At 38.2% G+C, this 17,722-nt stretch overlaps 1 protein-coding gene across 2 annotated transcripts in view; it reads right to left on the reverse strand.

Annotated features, from left to right (window-relative positions):
* Positions 1–17,722, reverse strand: part of SPATA17 (spermatogenesis associated 17) — a gene marked incomplete at both ends in the record, with an annotated part of 76,004 nt that overhangs the window by 43,602 nt on the left and 14,680 nt on the right. For both annotated transcript variants that reach the window (XM_083605350.1, XM_083605349.1), the window contains one exon: positions 5,973–6,096. In XM_083605350.1, the coding sequence (XP_083461476.1) occupies positions 5,973–6,096 (124 nt within the window). The remainder of the gene's footprint in view (positions 1–5,972; positions 6,097–17,722) is intronic.

Consider the following 17,722-nt stretch of genomic DNA (forward strand, 5'->3'; position numbering starts at 1 on the left):
AATCCAGGAAGGGTGCAGTTGGTATATATAGTGAATTTGGAAAAAAGCATTCCAAGACAGAGTTCAACCTGGGATTCAAGAACAATGTTGGGCACACAGGTAGCCCCAAAAGGCAAACAATATTACTCTGTCCAAAATGGGTAAGTCATCAAATACATTGCATGACAGCCTGATCCCTAGATCCTTTCCCTTGCAAAGCTCTAGCTCGTTCCTTGAAACTTTTTGTGTGCATGTAATTTATTCTACTTTCTTTGTGAAACACACAGAGAGACGGAGAAGCAGAGAGCGCATTTCTTGAAAAAAGAAACCATAAATGTAGAAGCATGAAGGAGAGGTGTGAAAGAAATATTTGCTGGAAACGGAATTGCTGAATCAACACTGACCAGTGCACTTCATCATAATTATCAGGACATACTACTGCCAGGGGATTTATAAAAATCCCACTCAGCAAATAATTGCCCTGCTGTTAGGAGATAGTCAAGAGTGTTAACACACTGTCACAGTCCAGCATTTAGTAAGATATTCAACATTCAATTACTCTTGTGGGGAACTGAAAAGAAACATGATATTTTTCCAGGTACTGCAGTTAATGCTTCCATAAGAATTCCACTGAACATTCCTGGTAATGTCCAGATGGAGGAGAGAGCTCTGGTGGCCTCTCTCTGTGTCAAGAGGTGAAAGAATGATTTGGAAATTTAAATACACATACACATACTTTGAAAATATTGCAAAAATAAAGAAGTGAGTGATTCCATATAGTGTAATCTCTTTGTTAAAAATAATACCAATTTCTTTTAACTACAATCAGGTGTATATGTGCATTTTGGAACGGCATAACCAAGGATCTATTATAGATTAGCCTCAAAGAAAATAGTTCATACTTCACTGTAGAATTTCTAAATATTATTCAAAGATTTAAAGAACTCACAAAAGAGAGCCTTTGGTTAAGATTTTGCCTTCTAGAACTTAAACAAATGACAACCATCTGAACAAACTTCAGTGTAGCTGTGAGTTGCAAGGAAGGCTGACACCTGTTCAGATTTCTAAATCACACACTCAATTCATGCACTCGGACCTAAGTCCCAAGTGAGTTGTCTTAGAATTGTGGTGTGTCAACATCTTAAATTCAAAAGGTTTGGCTTAACTGGGTTGGGATGTACATGGAAAACTGATTTCTTATGTGCAAGAATCTTGCAGTGTGAAAAGTCCTCTTGAATTTAATAATAATTTTGCTTGAACAAGAGGCAGGAAATGCTAACCTATACTCTGCAGGTCTGTATACAGTATCAGTGATGTTTTACTTATCCATTGATGAAATGCCGTAACTGAGGTCCAGCATTATTCCTAAAGTACCTCCATTTTGGCTAGGTCATTTATATATCTCCATTTCTTTAATAACTAATTTAGCAGTATTCATTTTAAATTATTAAACTAAGCCTTTAATATGACTCATTCACTGGACTCCTTGCTCTGGGATTTCCCCTTACTTTATAAACTCACCAGTTGTTCTTTCTACCAAAAGAGAATAACGGTGCTTTCAAGATACCCAATCTTATGGGAGCTTGATGCTAACAGGACAATCGGGTAGTATTCAGTCAAAGCAGATTGGACCAGGCCTTTGGACAGCTCTAAGAGTTGTCAAGACAACTGCAGAAGATGTTGTCTCTAAAGGGACTTATAGCCAACTGAAGCCTCATGTAGGCTAACTAGAGTTGGTTTGTGGTAGGTGCCATCTCTCTGAAGGAGCTGGCTGGGTGGTCCTCCTCTTATTTTGCAGATAGTGGTCTTCCAGGGGGCTCAGCCATTTATATCTTAGGACCAAGTTATCTCAAGGAGTGCCCCTCTCTGTATTGTTGGTCCTTTGATTTAAGAATCCTGCAAATATCAGGCTTTCTCAATGATGGCACCCCAACTGTGGAAATATCCTTCCCCCAAAATGTGGCTGGTGCTGACAGTTATAGGTTTTAGTGCCAGCTGGAAACCTATCTCTTTTACAAAGACTTTGGGGATAGCGTGTGATGCATGCAGGCATCCAGAGAGACCTGGATTGTCTAAAGTGGAACAGATGACGTGAGCTGCCTATTGTCATGCTAGTGTTAATAGGGAATTTTAAAATCTGACTTTATGGCGTATTTATGGTATATTTTTATTATTGTGATCCACCCTGGAATTGTTTGGTGATGAGGGGTAGGAAATAAATTTTACAAACAAAATAAATAAATCATCTGAAAAAAGAGTTCTGGCGGCAGGGCTGTGTCTTCTGGCCAGGTAAAGGTAAAGGTACCCCTGACCATTAGGTCCAGTCGTGGACAACTCTGGGGTTGCGGCGCTCATCTTGCTTTAGTGGCCTGGGGAGCCGGCGTACAACTTCTGGGTCATGTGGCCAGAATGACTAAGCCATTTCTAGCGAACAAGAGCAGCGCACAGAAACGCTGTTTACCTTCCCGCCGGAGCGGTCCCTATTTATCTACTTGCACTTTGACGTGCTTTCGAACTGCTAGGTTGACAGGAGCAGGGACCGAACAATGGGAGCTCACCCCATCACGGTGATTCAAACCGCCAACTTTCTGATCGGCAAGCCCTAGACTCTGTGGTTTAACCTACAGTGCCAGCCGCGTTCCCCCCCCCCCCCAAAAAAGCAAGTGTTTCTTCTCTGGACAACATTGCCCGAAAACTGCACTTCAACATACTCTGATCATGACACAAAACCAAGGTTTTGAGCAATCTTTAATGTAAAGTATTATGTTTTAAATGGATCTTCTCCATGCAATAGACTTCTTTTCTTTATCTTATATCTGACTAGGATGAAAGCATTTTTTTCTACGTTCTGTTTGGCTATTATTGAAAACTAACTCACTGCACACAATATGGACAGCTAAAGCCAGATCAGGGACCGCTACTCGCCATTTTCTCTCAAATCCTCCAGCGAATTTATTTATCTGAAGGAAATATGCTATAGCACAAGATTTACAGCTATCTTCAAAATTGGTAAGATTTTGCTTCATACCATAAAACTGTACCACCAAGTTGCATTTCAAGGACAATGTCATCATTATTTTTATTGAGTTGTTTAAAAAGCGGAAAACAGTGTGGGCACATCATCTTTGTCTGCAGATCCCGAAAAGCCACAGCAGCCAACACTGCTACAACGGACTACTTAGCTCTTTTTGAATCAATAATATAAGCCTGAGGCATTACATGCCGAGCCAAAATAGAAATAAACACATGCAAATTAATAATACTGCAAATATCATCGCTTTACAAACCAAAACACCAGAGACAGCAGGTCAAACTGCAATAGAAGCCATTTACCATGGCATACTAACTAAAAAAATTAATTTTATAATTCCACTACTGATTTTAATGCTACCATTTGTTGTTTTAGCCAAATTACTGATGAATGCAAGCTCTGTCATAGCAAGTCGCTTTTAAGAGGAGGAAGAGGATGTTAGTAGCTATTTTGGTGCAATAATATGAGAGGCAGAAAACAGGTATATTTATAGTTCTTGTCACTTGAAGATTCAAAATCTTCCAAAACACAGGAACAATATATGTAATAATTTGGTTGGCTTTCACTGTTTCAGCACATTCTTCTTTTTCTTGCTGAAGTTGAGCGACAAAATTACATTTTAAAACTACATACACAAGGAGACACACATTGCTTATGTTCATATTTTAAGCCGCTCTGGGAAGGGTTACAATGTAGAATAGTTATTATAAAAATTAACCACTGTCAATTGCAGTGTGTCTTACAAATATTAAATGATGATAAAAGCTCTGCTCTTATTGATTTGTCTTATGGATAGAAAAGATGTTCAGTCTAAAAAACTAAAATGATGTTGTTCAGTCTTTGTAAAAGCTTTGTGCTGGCACTACAAACCTGAGAAAGAATAACGCGAGGAAAAGCAGGCACCATTTAAAGAAATAAAATAAGGATTCCATGGCTTTCTCTGAAAAACAAACTTAAAATTCCCCCTTTAAAATCTCAGTCTCAACAGAAATGTTATGAATACGAAAATTGGATAGATCTTAACACTATCTCAGTGTATTTCTAACTGTAGGATGCAGTTGGATCTCTTCCACAAGGCAACCAGTAGGTGGAGCAGATAACATAATTTATGACTTGAAAACACTGGCATAGATTCTATGGCAAGTTTCTTCATAATTATAGGGATGATGAAGAAAGAATTTTCTTCAAACAAAGGAAGGCTTAGATGTGTTAGGTGTTACTTGACTAGTTATTGAAACCACCAATAAACGAAGAACGTTGATTAAAAGCTCAATATTTCATAAGGATAAAGTTTTAGAGCTTGTCATTTATTTCTCCAGGCATTGTCTTCTAGCAACCTCAGTTTTAATCAAAATACAATTCCAATTCTATTTTTAACTTCTTTGTATGCTAAGTTTATACCAGCATTAGACACCCTGAGAAGGTAATATATAAGGATGCAACAAATCTGTATATTTTAATGTGTGTGTGTGTATATAATTTGCATATTTGCATTAACCTGCTGCATATCGGATCACAGGGAATGTAAGATACACCGCAATTCTGCAATGACATTGGCGCATTTTGGGGCTGGGACCTGAAGTGCTAGTTCTTAAATTGTTAAGTAATATTTCAATAAGTGCATTACACTTCAGAGACAAGTGTGATTTTCACATGTTGCTACATATTGCACCATTTGATTAGCATGTTTGTAGATTGTCTTGAAATTATGAGGATGAGAAATCTTAATTTTCCAAATTAACCATAAATACCCCTACGCACTGTCTTCATTGAGATGCAGTTTGTCCACTCTTTGAAATATTTGGATGTATTTATATATCTAAATTAAAGTTTTAAACAATGAAAAGTCCTTTCCCAGAGAGATTTTTTTCTTTCAAGGAGCAGATGAATAATTCATTTTTAATAATATTGATTTACTAATTAGTCCTTTCTTCTGTTTCTTCACAAACAAACCTTGATTTCACTAAATTTACAATTAAAATAACTAATTTCCACTAATCAGTTCACTTTCCCATAATTAATTGCTATGCAGCTTAGGTAAACAAACTCCAACATTGCTTATTCATGATTGATGTGACACAGAAGGGAGCTAAATTTTCTATGGCAAAATCTTATGCTGTTGTCTTCGATCCCTGATTGGAAGAATGACACTTGTTAAGCAAAAAGTGAGCATGACTAAATAAAAAGTCTAATCATCAATAACAGATACCCATTTAAGACTGAAACAATTGTGCTTGCATTTCCAGTATGGATGTTCATATAAATAAGCACTTATCGCAGGCAGGAAAAGACTTATTTGCACTGATGAACTTAAGCAGGGATTAAAGAGGGGAACATCTGTCATACCAAATAGCTCTTCAGAATTCCAGCAAATCTTCTAAGAAGAGTAAATAGATCTGTTGGAATATATTCAAGAGTACTGTCTACAAGAAGGTAATCAAGGTAAATTTGCTGACCCAAGAAGATCACTCTGGAAAGTTTTTTTGTTTTGTTTTTTGAAACAGATAATCTATTCTTAACCACCTATTTTGAAACATAGTGGAGCAATGTAATTCTGATCAAAGCATTAGCTCAATTAAAACAGAAAAAATATGAAACCCCTCCTCAGCTTAATAACTGGTTAGTCCTTGACAAGTGAAACAACCACAACAATAAGCCAGTCAAAATGAGTTTTTAAAGTGAGGTTATGCCCTTTGTGTTGTGTTATCACAATGGCAGATCAAACTGCTGACTTGGACTCTTTCTGCCAGCCGCGCTGATGCCGCCTCTATGAAGCTGCTGTCGTGTCACGCAGCAGTCATGGTACCTGCTCTCGCCTATAGAAATGCACTAAATTGAACTCGAAGTAGTGTCTTTGTGATATCTTTTCAACAAGTCATGTCCCATTCAGCCTGCTAGTTTATCTCTGTCAAGCAAGGGGCCTCAGTGGTTTGCATGAGCTGTCAGGGACAGGTACACCAACCTGCACAGTGCTAAGGAGGTAATGCATCTTTTGGGCGAGGTAATCCTTTTTCCTTTTTTCTCTTTCGAGGGCTTTTTTCTGTTCCTCTTTCTCCTTCATCTCCGCAAACTCTTCCAGTTCTTTCCTGCATGAAAACATTTAAATGATTACTGGGCCAATGTAAAAAGGTATCGGTGCTTTAAAAAGCCTTTCCCAGCCCATCTTCCCTAGTGATGATGATATGCTGGCATCGTCCACTGTTTACTGAAATCGACAACATCAGGATTGACTACATTCAGCAATGTCTGGCTAGTACTGTTAGAACAATGGAATTCAAGAGACATTCAGCCAATGCACTAAGATTCTCAACCATTCTGGGAGATCCAGCTTCATGTAAACAAGAGTTTAAAGATTAATAGGTAAACTATTATGTATCCTTGTATCTATGTTTTTAGAACAAAATCAGCTTACAAATTGTTTAGAAATGACTGGTTTTAGTTTTAATAATAACATTAAAATAATTATTTGTACCCCATCCATCTGACTGGGTTGCCCCAGCCACTTTGGGAGGCTTCCAACAGAATATAAAAAAACCAAGATACATCAGACATCAAAAGCTTCCTAATACAGAGCTGTGAAACTTAAGCTGCCCTAAACACGGCATGATATTTTAATGTTGGGGCAGGAGTTAAAGACAAAGGAATAAACTTCTCCATACAGTACCGGAGCATGAAGGAAACGTGTAGTTGGTTATGCGAGTTAGATGCCACATGAAAATTTGTAGCCTCCCTAGAATAGATACTTATGGATGACTGTGTAGCGCCATGCTTAGTTAGACCAATGGTCTTTCTAAGTTCAACATTCTGCTTACTAACAAAGCTCAGTAAGTATGGGGAGGTTGTAAATAAGGAACTATCCTGTGTCTGTTTTTGCTGTTGAATAAGCATTTGTCTCCCTTTCGGAGTCACAAGGTTACAGGTATAAAGAGACTGACAGAGCGGGTCCTATAGAGATTGCTCATTATTGCATATTTATTGGGAGAGGGGCCATGCATCAGTGGCAGAACTCACGTAACAGAATAGGAAACCCCTCCCCAATGGACCAGGGACCAGGAGTGTACTAGCAAATTCAGAAATGCAGGGTCCCTGCATAATAGTCACAGCTATGCCCCCTCACAACCAGACCTCCTCACAGCCATGTCCCTTTCCAAATTTATACAACCTTGTAAGATTATACAGCAATAATAATTAGGGACGCATTGCAACAATTAGTGCAGTTCTCTATGCGTTGCCTTTCAGCTAGATCTACTATTTTCTGTGCATGTACATGGGTATATGATTTGGAGTGCTCCAATATATTATTTTGGAGTGACTTGAGTTGTGTTTTCCCTGAAGTTCCATTGTCCATAGCAGAACTTTAACATCAGTTTTTTGAAACTGAAGCAGCTCGTGTTTTTATATGGAATACACAGAACGACTCATCGGTGTTGTTCTTGCACATCTGACTCCAGAGTGTCCCTACAAGTCAATCCTCAGTGGTTGACTCACCTCCTTCAACTCGGATTGGCTCAAATCAACAGAAAGGGTGAAAATACTTTTTGGCTAAAATCTCCCCTTTTATACTGACTGGTTGGCTCCAGGATGCTGGAGGCAAGGACACTGGGGGAACCCTGCTTCAGAAATAGTAATGTGTATTTGACCTCTACACAACCCCAGACCATTATCCTTCTGCCTTGGACTTCTGCTTCTAGTCTGAGTAGATAGTGTTGGGTTACATGAACAAATGGTCTGATTCAGTATTAAGACACAGAAGATTAAGTAATTAGTTAAGAGAACTCTTGCAGGAATTTTCAACCCTGTGAATTTGTTTCTATGATTTTTTCTAATAAATTACGAATCCTATTGCCAATTATTGAACCCTTAAAACATTTCATAGATAAAATGTGATTGCATAATATATTTATAACAACGCATTACAGTATCACCCTCACTAACATATACCCAGAGTAGAAGTTAGCTTGATTAACATTTGTTGTTATTGGTATTAAGAAACACTAATTCAAATTAACCTTGTGTGTGAAAGACATAAATTTTGTTCAGCGATGTATGTAGATTTAATAAATGTTAATTAGGTAAGTTCTGACCTTTTTCTGGGCATCTTATGTAAAATACAGCACTGAAAATAATTCAGTTCCTGTAGGGTAAATATTTATAATACTTCAACATATTCCATATCAATTAAATATCAGGGAGTGCAATCCACAGCACAGTAAAGTTAATAGCAAAACTCCCATTGATTTTAATGGCACTGGTTTGGATGCATGTAATTAAATATTACAATTAATTCAAAGAGCCCCGTGTAGATACAAAGGGCACATGCAGGGCACTTTTGCATGCATTCAAGGGGTACACCGATTGCCTACCTATAAATGGAAAGCTTCAATACATATGAAAAAATCCCCAATACATATGTGAAGGACCGTGCACGTGTTCTCAAAGAGGAGCTGGTTGCACTTAGACACACCCAGGCAACGTCCTGACCCAGGATGTTGGTCTTTGTCAGGCTGATGGCAAAGCCGAATCCCATACAGGTTTGGGCAAATTGGTTGGTGAGACTCTAGAGCTTCCTTGAAGTGCACAATCAAGGCTGCCTCATCTGCAAAGAACCTCTCTCAGATATGGACCCACCACACTTTTGTCTTGGTGTGCAGACGTGTCAGGTTAAATAGTCCCCCGCCACTCCTTGAATGGATGTAGACACCGTCTTCAGTCGAGCTGAAGACACAGGAGAGCAACAAGGAGAAGAATATGCCAAAGAGGCTCCATGTTCTTAATGCCAGGCTCAGTCAGGGATCTGCTGCTCTCTTTTGCCAAACACATAGCTGTGTTGTAGGTAGTTCCACTTTGCTTTGACGCTGTCTCTGGGGCAGTTCAGTAGAGCTTCTTTGACAGAATCGGAGAAGGATCTTGCTCATCACTAGTGAGTGATCTGTGTCACAGTTGGCACTGTGGTAGCTCCATGTGACATGATCACAGTTCAGTGCCAATCATCTGGTGACAATCAAGTGCAGCTGGTGCCGGTGCCAGTGCCCCATGACACTTGCTGTTTTGCCTTGGTAGAGAAGAACCTGTTCATGGTTCAGAGGCTGTGATATGAACACAGATCTAGCAGCTGTTGTCCATTCTTGTTCATGCTGCCAACACTAAAGGGGCCGATGAAGTTGCCCCATGTGTGATGATCATCTCCAACTCTAGCATTGAAATCTCCCAGGTGTTCGCAGGCTAGGACCCTCCCGACAGCCTGGTCTAGTGTGCGTGTAGACATTCAATATGTTAACTGGACTGGAGGTGGTTGAAAGGTGAGGAAAAGCAAGCATTCTGAGCCCTTGGTCAGCGGTTCTATTGCAGACAGAAGAGGGTTCCACGCTGTGAAGCCTACACTGTGAATATGTGGTTCTTCTGGATGCCCTCCTTGCCAGAAAAAGGTGTCGTTCATCTCTTGGAGGCTGTCATTTGAAGCAAGTTTGGTCTCCTGTAGAGCAGCAAGGTCAATGCTGATCATTTTTAGCCCATGGTCAATGATGGCCCACAAGACACCATTCAACTACCTTAGAGACTCCACTCCAGATTTGTGTAGGGTTCATTCCTTAGCTTTTTCTTCTCCTGCAGATGTCCATGTGGTGTGGAACCACTTTTATCAGCAGAGTTTCCTTATCCAAAATTGGAGTTTCATCTAATTTGCTATGGGCCCTCAAGCTTCCCAGCTAGGACATGAACTGAAAACTAGGTTTCTTCAGACTTCCTACCCCTAGAATTCACCTCCAGAGTTATAAGTTCTTACAAGTTCTCTCTTTTACATCATCAGTTACTTACTACAGTACTGTGGTCTTGGCACAGTGGGAGTCTCCTGAAATAAAGGCTGAACGCAAGAAGCACTTTAAAGGTTTGCTTTGAAAAATAATCAGAGTTAAACCTGTATGAAGTGTAGGACTGTGGATTTCATTGCATTACAGAGCTATTCAGAAAACTATGATGATCATGCAACAATCAGTTGACTCTGTCCATCACAAGACCAGAGCATTTTCACTCCATTACAATTATAGATATTGTCAGTTTCTCGCTATCTATAAATATGTAGATATGGAACGTTTTGATGTTGTTTGTAATGCTACTGCATTTTATTACAATGGATGTATTTTTCCCCTTTTTTATGATGTAACCCATGCTGAGATTGCTTGTTGATGAATGGCAGGATACAAAACAAATAAATAATATTTTCAGTATAATGGGTCATAACTTTTTAAAACATGCAATCTGGCAATATTTTTACCATAGATATAGAAAACTCTGTTACAAAAATCTATATGCTATGTCATTTTTTACTTTTCCATCAAAATATTAATCCATAACATGTAGAGTAAAATATTAAGTAAATCACACATGTTTTTCTTTCAAATGTACAAGGCAAAAGTAGAACAAAACAGAAATAAATTAAAGATAGGAGAAGATGTATTATTCTGTTTCAATCCCTGGAATGTTTTCTTTTTTCTTTTTGTTGCCTTTTACTGTTAAAGGCTTCTAATACAATATTTCATACAAGGTTACTTATGAAACATACTGACGTTTAAAAATCACCATGCTATGCTTTTGCAGCAGTGTAATTTTTTTCCAACATAAGATTAAATTGCAAAATAAATGAATTACTTAGAGTGGCATGGCCCCCATTTTGCCACACTTCTCTTGAAAATTGCTTATTAATATGAAAAAAGAAGTTGGAAAATAGCCTGTTTTACTTTATGCATAGTGTTTGGAGGCCTCCAAGCCTGGAGACCTGGACTTGCTGTACATTTTAGATTGTATTGGCAAGCGGGTACACTGACCTTTCTGACCTGCATCTCAAGGCTATTATTAATCGCTAAGTAACCTGGTAAAGCCAAACAAATTTGTTTCCATTGAAAGGATCTCTATCTGTGTCTGAGAATTTGTGCCGTACCAAACCAACCTCATTAACTGTGTCCACTTTTGACAAAGAACTAGGACTTGGAGAGACTGGTGACCTTTCTTTGTCCTCAAGGAACAGATCTCAGAGCCGAGAAATGTGAGTAAATAAGCATTTTTACAATAGCATTAATAAAAATAAATAAACATACATTCTCGGATTTTTAAAAGCAATTACACCTGTCAACGTTGGTACATATGTTTCCTATTTAGTAATTACTCTTTTTTTGCTGCAGATTTGTCTGGTCAGCCTCAGTATCTATGAACTGCAGAGAATGAAATGCCTACGAATGAATATTTACAAGTTCTTCATTTCCATCCAACTTCTTGGCAACAATGGTAAAAGCTAGAATTGTCCAAAAATGAGTAAGTGCTGGACAACACAGAAGAAAAGCATTTATATACAAATATATATTCAATGTAATTAATTGAAACAATTTTGTTTCATCAATGAAACAATGAAACAATAAAACAATTTTGTTTCATCAATGAAAGTTGACTATTATTATTTTGAATGGATGATTCACTATTCACTATAGTAATTTGGTAAAATTAAATTACATTTGTCAAAAAATGCAGAACTTGGCAGCAAATAATTTTATTATGAACAATCACTGCAGCATAAAGGCTATATCAGTAACAAGTATTTCCTTTCTTCTTTAATCTCCAATGCTAGTCCAATAACCGCCCTGGGAGTTATAGGATGGTATTCAACTATATTTTACTCAGACTAGACCCACTGCAATTAATGGACCTAGTTTAGTCATTTTCAATCATTTCAATAGGTCTACTCTAAGTAAAACTTAGTTGAATATTACTCACAGAATTGAAGAGCAGATATAATTCTTTTTTACGTGAACAGGCAGCCTACATTTTTAGAGCTCATTTTCTTCACAATATATATCAATGCTAAACTGGCAACAGAGAAAAAGCTAAGATGGTATCTTTTGTTGAACTTGTAAGATGGTATTTTTTGTTGAACTTGTATCTTATATAATATTTAATGGAAACACTATAATTTATGTATATGAATGAATTATACATATAAAAACATGATGTGGTTGTTAGACCCTAGTTCAACACTAGGTGGCTAGTGATCTAGAACAATGAATAGGTGGGAAGAGTGAGTTCTAAGCTCTCTAGCACACACCTATAGAAGGAAAAACAGGGTTTGAGTTGGGATGAGTGCAGGAATGTGATGAATGAGCACATTTTTAAGGACAATAGTTACAACAACAGCATTTCTTCCTCAAATGGGTTCACACAGAGTCCTATGTATAAGTAAGCAGTGATTCAAAGAGGCATATAAGTAGGAATCTAAGACTGAATAGGGAACCTAAAAACAAGGAACTATTTTAACAAAGAATTATATGTTATTTATGCCCTACTATAACAGTGCTTCTAGAGTGGTACCAATTCCCAAGCAGAAGGCACCCCCAACTTGCAGATTCTTAAGGGAAGTCCAATGATATCTGAAAATAACTGTATGTTCCCAGGTAGCAAGATTTGATAGGAATTAAGCATCATCCTGAACTGGTGCAAGCAAATTAGAGGGCAGTGAATATTCTAATTCAGTGCATCTAGTACAGTGGTACCTCGGGTTAAGTACTTAATTCATTCCGGAGATCCGTTCTTAACCTGAAACTGTACTTAACCTGAAGCACCACTTTAGCTAATGGGGCCTCCCGCTGCCGCCGCCACATGATTTCTGTTCTCATCCTGAAGCAAAGTTCTTAACCCGAGGTACTATTTCTGGGTTAGTGGAGTCTGTAACCTGAAGCGTCTGTAACCTGAAGCGTCTGTAACCCGAGGTACCACTGTATATGTTTCTGCAGTGGGTCTCTCATGGGCAGACATGCTTGGGACTCAAAGGTGAGGGAAGGAAAAAAAGGGAGACAGTCTCTACCAAAGGTTAGGCCCTGAAGGAAAATACTGAAGGAACAAAATGATCACTCCAGGTGAAAGCACATGCACACTTTCCTTTACTTTTCCTGAAAACTTTTAAATTAAATTGTTAAAAAAATACAAAAAAATTAATAAGAACCCCAAACCACTTTAAAATATATAGCCATTAACATGCCCTGCATAATAAAAACAATAAAGGGAACCCTTTGAAAGAGAAACAATTACAAAGAAAATTAAACATAATGCTGATGAAATCATACAACATTAGCCCCACTGAGCAAGAAGTCCTTGTGTGGGCTTCCATTAGTGGGACCCTTTAACTGAATCTTTCCCCTAGACTTCAGTACAGTGGTACCTCTGGTTACAAATGTTTCTGGTTACAAACACTTTAGGTTACAAGCTCTGCTAACCCGGAGGTAGCTGCTCCCAGTTGCGAACTTTGCTCCAGGATGCGAACGGAAATCGCGCGCCAAAGACACGCGCACAGCGGGAGGCCCCATTAGCGAAAGCGCGCCTCAGGATAAGAACGGTTTCAGCTTAAGAACGGACCTCCGGAACGAATTAAGTTCGTAACCAGAGGTACCAGTGTATCACCCTCTTGAAATCACAATGCAGCAAAAATCAGTTGAATCTGAAGGGGGAATCAGGGCCCCATAATTTGACCATTCAGATTAAGGATGTTACTTTTTTTTTTTGTCAACCCAAATAAACGAATATTCCTTTATCCTATGAGTTATCATTCATAATTGCTAAATTAATTGATTAAATTATGTAAATCTACATATGAATAAAAATTGGTTAGAAGAACGTGGCATACTTTTTGGTTTCAGATGGCACCATCTTAGAAAAGCCCTTCAGCATGAGGATGAACTAGGAATTCCTCTTCTAAAATGTTGTCTGTCATGTAATCCTATATAAACTTGGCTTGGCTCTTCTTATGTTCCTACCCTATGCATAGGATATTAGTGAAGTTACAAAGGAAAATGAATATGTGAACCTGTGCCTGACATTCTGCCCCCAAATGCCCTACAAAATGGTAAAAGTCAGCGAAAGCGAGAACGAAGGCCTAATAAAGCTTTGGGAAAGTTGGAGAAAAAGGAATAGAATCTTTTTATGGTAAAATGCCACAATAATTTAAATCCTTTCACTAGTTAAATGCATTCATATTTTAGAAGTAATGCACTTAGGAACACTTGTCATCATGATTCAACTAAGATTATATGCAACAAATGTCTGAGACTGTGAATTTTTCACTTTTGGTTAGGTATTAAAAATAAAACTCATTCATGTGCCAAGGTAACTTATTGTTATTCTGAGTTTTCATTTATGCAGTGTGCAGTGGTGTTGGTTCCAGCTATGAGATGCAAATTTGGTTGACAGTGCTCCTTCTGTTTCTATAAATGTTAAAAACACATATATAATGTTTTCCTAGCACTTTAGTAGATGTCTTTAAATGATGATTACAGCAGTATTCAGACCGTAATGGTGATGCACTCAACACTAAGATCTTGCAGATTTATACTGACATACTTTCATTGAACTTTATCAAAATATTGCATTTTGTTTTGCATTTTAATAAGAAGTTTGTGATCTTGTGACTGTATAACTATAAATATGTAGCATTAAGGAAAGCAAAGGGCATTTCAGACAAATCAAAATAGTGTATAATTTGTATAGGAAAGGGTAGAGAGAACAGTCAAGATAGGGCATATTCACAGTGAAACATTTATAAAAACAAAATAAAACTGTGGTTTACTCTGATGGAGTCATCATATCAGGAGGGATACAGTATCAAACTAGTCTGTTGATCTCATGACCACATTTCCAACTCTCTATTCCAGGCATAGGAAAACTCCAGCCCTCCAGATGTTTGGGACTACAATTCCCACCACCCCTGACCACTGGTCCTGTTAGCTAGGGATGATGGGAATTGTAGTCCCAAACATCTGGAGGGCTGGAGTTTGCCTATGCCTGCTCTATTCTTTAGATCTACTAGAAAGGTAAAAATGATAGAGGTTTACATATTTCATGCCAAGATAATCTATTGCTGGTCTTTATGATTTGGGATGTAAGTCACTGCTTCTTCCTTTCGTATAAAATTATTGCTGCGTTCAAATGAAGTATCCTAGCTCGTAGGCAAATCTAAGCTTTGTTCTGGGTTTAGCAATCCTGGTTTCACCAAAACGAATCACAATCCCCAACGCAGCCATGATTGCACTTTGTTTTTCCCAAGCAGTGGTAGGGAGTAGTGAAATGGACACAACACATTCTTGCATGGTAAACTATGGTTTATGATTACCATGATGTCTCCATGCAGCCAATGAAGTGTAAAATTTGTTTCTGGCTATCAATTGGTTATTTGATTGTGCCAATAATCTTCAGTAAAAGTTTTTTTACAACACATGTAGTAAGCATTTATTTATGTAAAAGTATTTTTAAAAAGATACAGATACACTTACATCAGCTCTCTGAGCCTCAAAGTCGATAAAAGAGCTTTCAGCATGAATTGGCACTACATCAATTTCTGGGGATCACAGTCAGTAGTGCATCAGCAATGATTCCTCTGATTACTGCCTTCCTGCCCCAATATTTACTTTCACTAGCAGAGCTATGCTAAGTAGAGAGGAGATGAGACACAGGAGTCTACGAAAAACCACCAAGAAGTTATATGTACATTTAAGATGAGGGAGGGAGTGGAGTTACAATTAAATGAGGCTTCAGGAGTTTTACTGCAGAAAGATACAGTAGTTTTCTACTTACTCACTCTGAGAACCTCCCAAAATGTAACAAGGAAAGTGTGTATAAGCTTTGTGAGAAATAACACTATGGTAGGGTTGCCATGTTTCAAAATATGGGCCAGAATTGTTGAGCTGGTTTGGCAAAATTGCCAAAAGGACCACACACACAAAAATTGAGCTATTTTTAAGGAAAATCGCCAAAAACAACACTACCAACATAGGTTGCCACATGTCCGGATTTTTCTGGACATTTCAGCAATTTCCGTCAGACACTGCTTCCAACTGCAGTATTCCAGCTATGCCTGGGAATTTCCAGATGTATGGCAACACTATACTATGGCCATATTCTTTTTAAGTCAGGCATGAAGAACCCTTGGCCCTCAGGATGTTGCTGAACTACAACTCCCATCAGCCCCCATAAAAAGTTAGAATTACTTAACCCAGTGTGTGTAACTTTACACTTGATTGCACTGAATCACATTTAATGCCCATTCACCCAGTTTAGAGAGCTAGCTCCTTGCAAACTGTTCCTGTTCTTACACTTTCCCTTCTTCACTTAATGCCTTTTCCCTTTTAGAAGGGTCCAGTGAAGTCTCATAGCCCAAACCCTATAAAAAAACTAAAACCAAGCCAGAAAAAAACAGATAACATGTCCTGGGGACAAACAAAAATGTGTGGGTACAACTAGCCACAGAGCTGAAAGTGTGGGGTCCTCCAGATGTTTTGGACTACAATTCCCAACATCCCTGACTACTGACCATGCTGTCTGGGGCTGCTGGCAATTGTAGATCACAACATCGGGAGGGCACCACATTGGCTATCCCTGTTAACCATATCAGTCAATTAGTCACCAGTAAATTCAGTTTGTCTCTAGAAAGAATAATTATAACACAATGATTAAAAAGCAAGATAAGGTACTGTTTTAATGGCCCACTACATTCCCCCCATCTAAAATCCCACCTAACATTTCATGCGTATGAAAGAAGAGTTACAAGTCTATTAACATGAACAGAGCAAACACCCCTCTCCTCCGGTGTTTCTCTCCCAGATAATTTTACTTCCAATCTTGGTGCCTGGCTCTTTTACCCTGAACCGCAGATACCCTGTCAGATGCCTACAACTGCATAGAGCAGGAGTGATATAATTTAATCAATTACAACCCGAGAATTGTGTTTTCAAAAATCTCATTTATTAATATATAATCTTTAGGTAATCATATTTACCCTCCTAATTTATGGAATATTTATAATGCTATATGTGTCCTTGAAATAGGGACAGTATACTATGAAAAAGTGGCCCAGCTACTGGAGTTCATAAATTTTGTTCAGCTTTGGATGAGTTCAAAGAATTGCCATGTAAGAAAAGCCTTACAGAGGGAATTTATCTGATTATGGCAGTAATAATTACCCAGCTGTTTATTGCAGATAGAGAAATAATTCATGTAGGCAATAGGCCGTGGTGGCAATGACACTCCACATTTAGTAAATATGCAAACTGTTCACTTCTAATTAACCAAGCTAGAGGATGCCCTTATTAAATGTATAAACTAAAAGTGCCTTCCTGACAAGTGATGAATTGTTACATTGCACAAACTCTTGCCACAGAATTATTGGAGTGAACTTGGGGCTTAACTTCATTAAGAGATCTTGTGGGATAGTTAAATGAGGATGGACAGCATAACAAGGCCAGCCTGACAGCCAATGATATGTTAGAGCTTAATGAAATTGCACCTTTTCCTTCTTTTCTACTTACTTTACAGTTAAGATCCCACTTTAGATAAAATAGGAGACTGTGAAATCTGTTGCAGTTGAGACTATATAAAAGTGTGTGATACACACTGCGGCTCAGGTTTTAACAGCAGAATCAATCTACAGAAGATACTAAAGTCCATAAGTAACCTTAATAAAGGTAGTTCAGCAGCCAAAATGTCCCATAATTGCTTTATCACTGCTTTGGAACAGCTTTAAGTTTCATCCCGGCTCTACGGTGAATTGTTCAATTAAAAAAAGTGGTACAATGAAATTAGTTGCCAAGTTTTTGAAGAAACAGATTCAAATTTGGCCAACACTTTAATTTTTGCCTGGAAGGTAATGGGCAGCCATATCAATGTAATATGCTGCCATTTACCTAA

The sequence above is a fragment of the Podarcis filfolensis genome (assembly GCF_964270895.1).
Source record: "Podarcis filfolensis genome assembly, chromosome: 3".
NCBI classification, from domain to species: Eukaryota; Metazoa; Chordata; class Lepidosauria; order Squamata; family Lacertidae; genus Podarcis; species Podarcis filfolensis.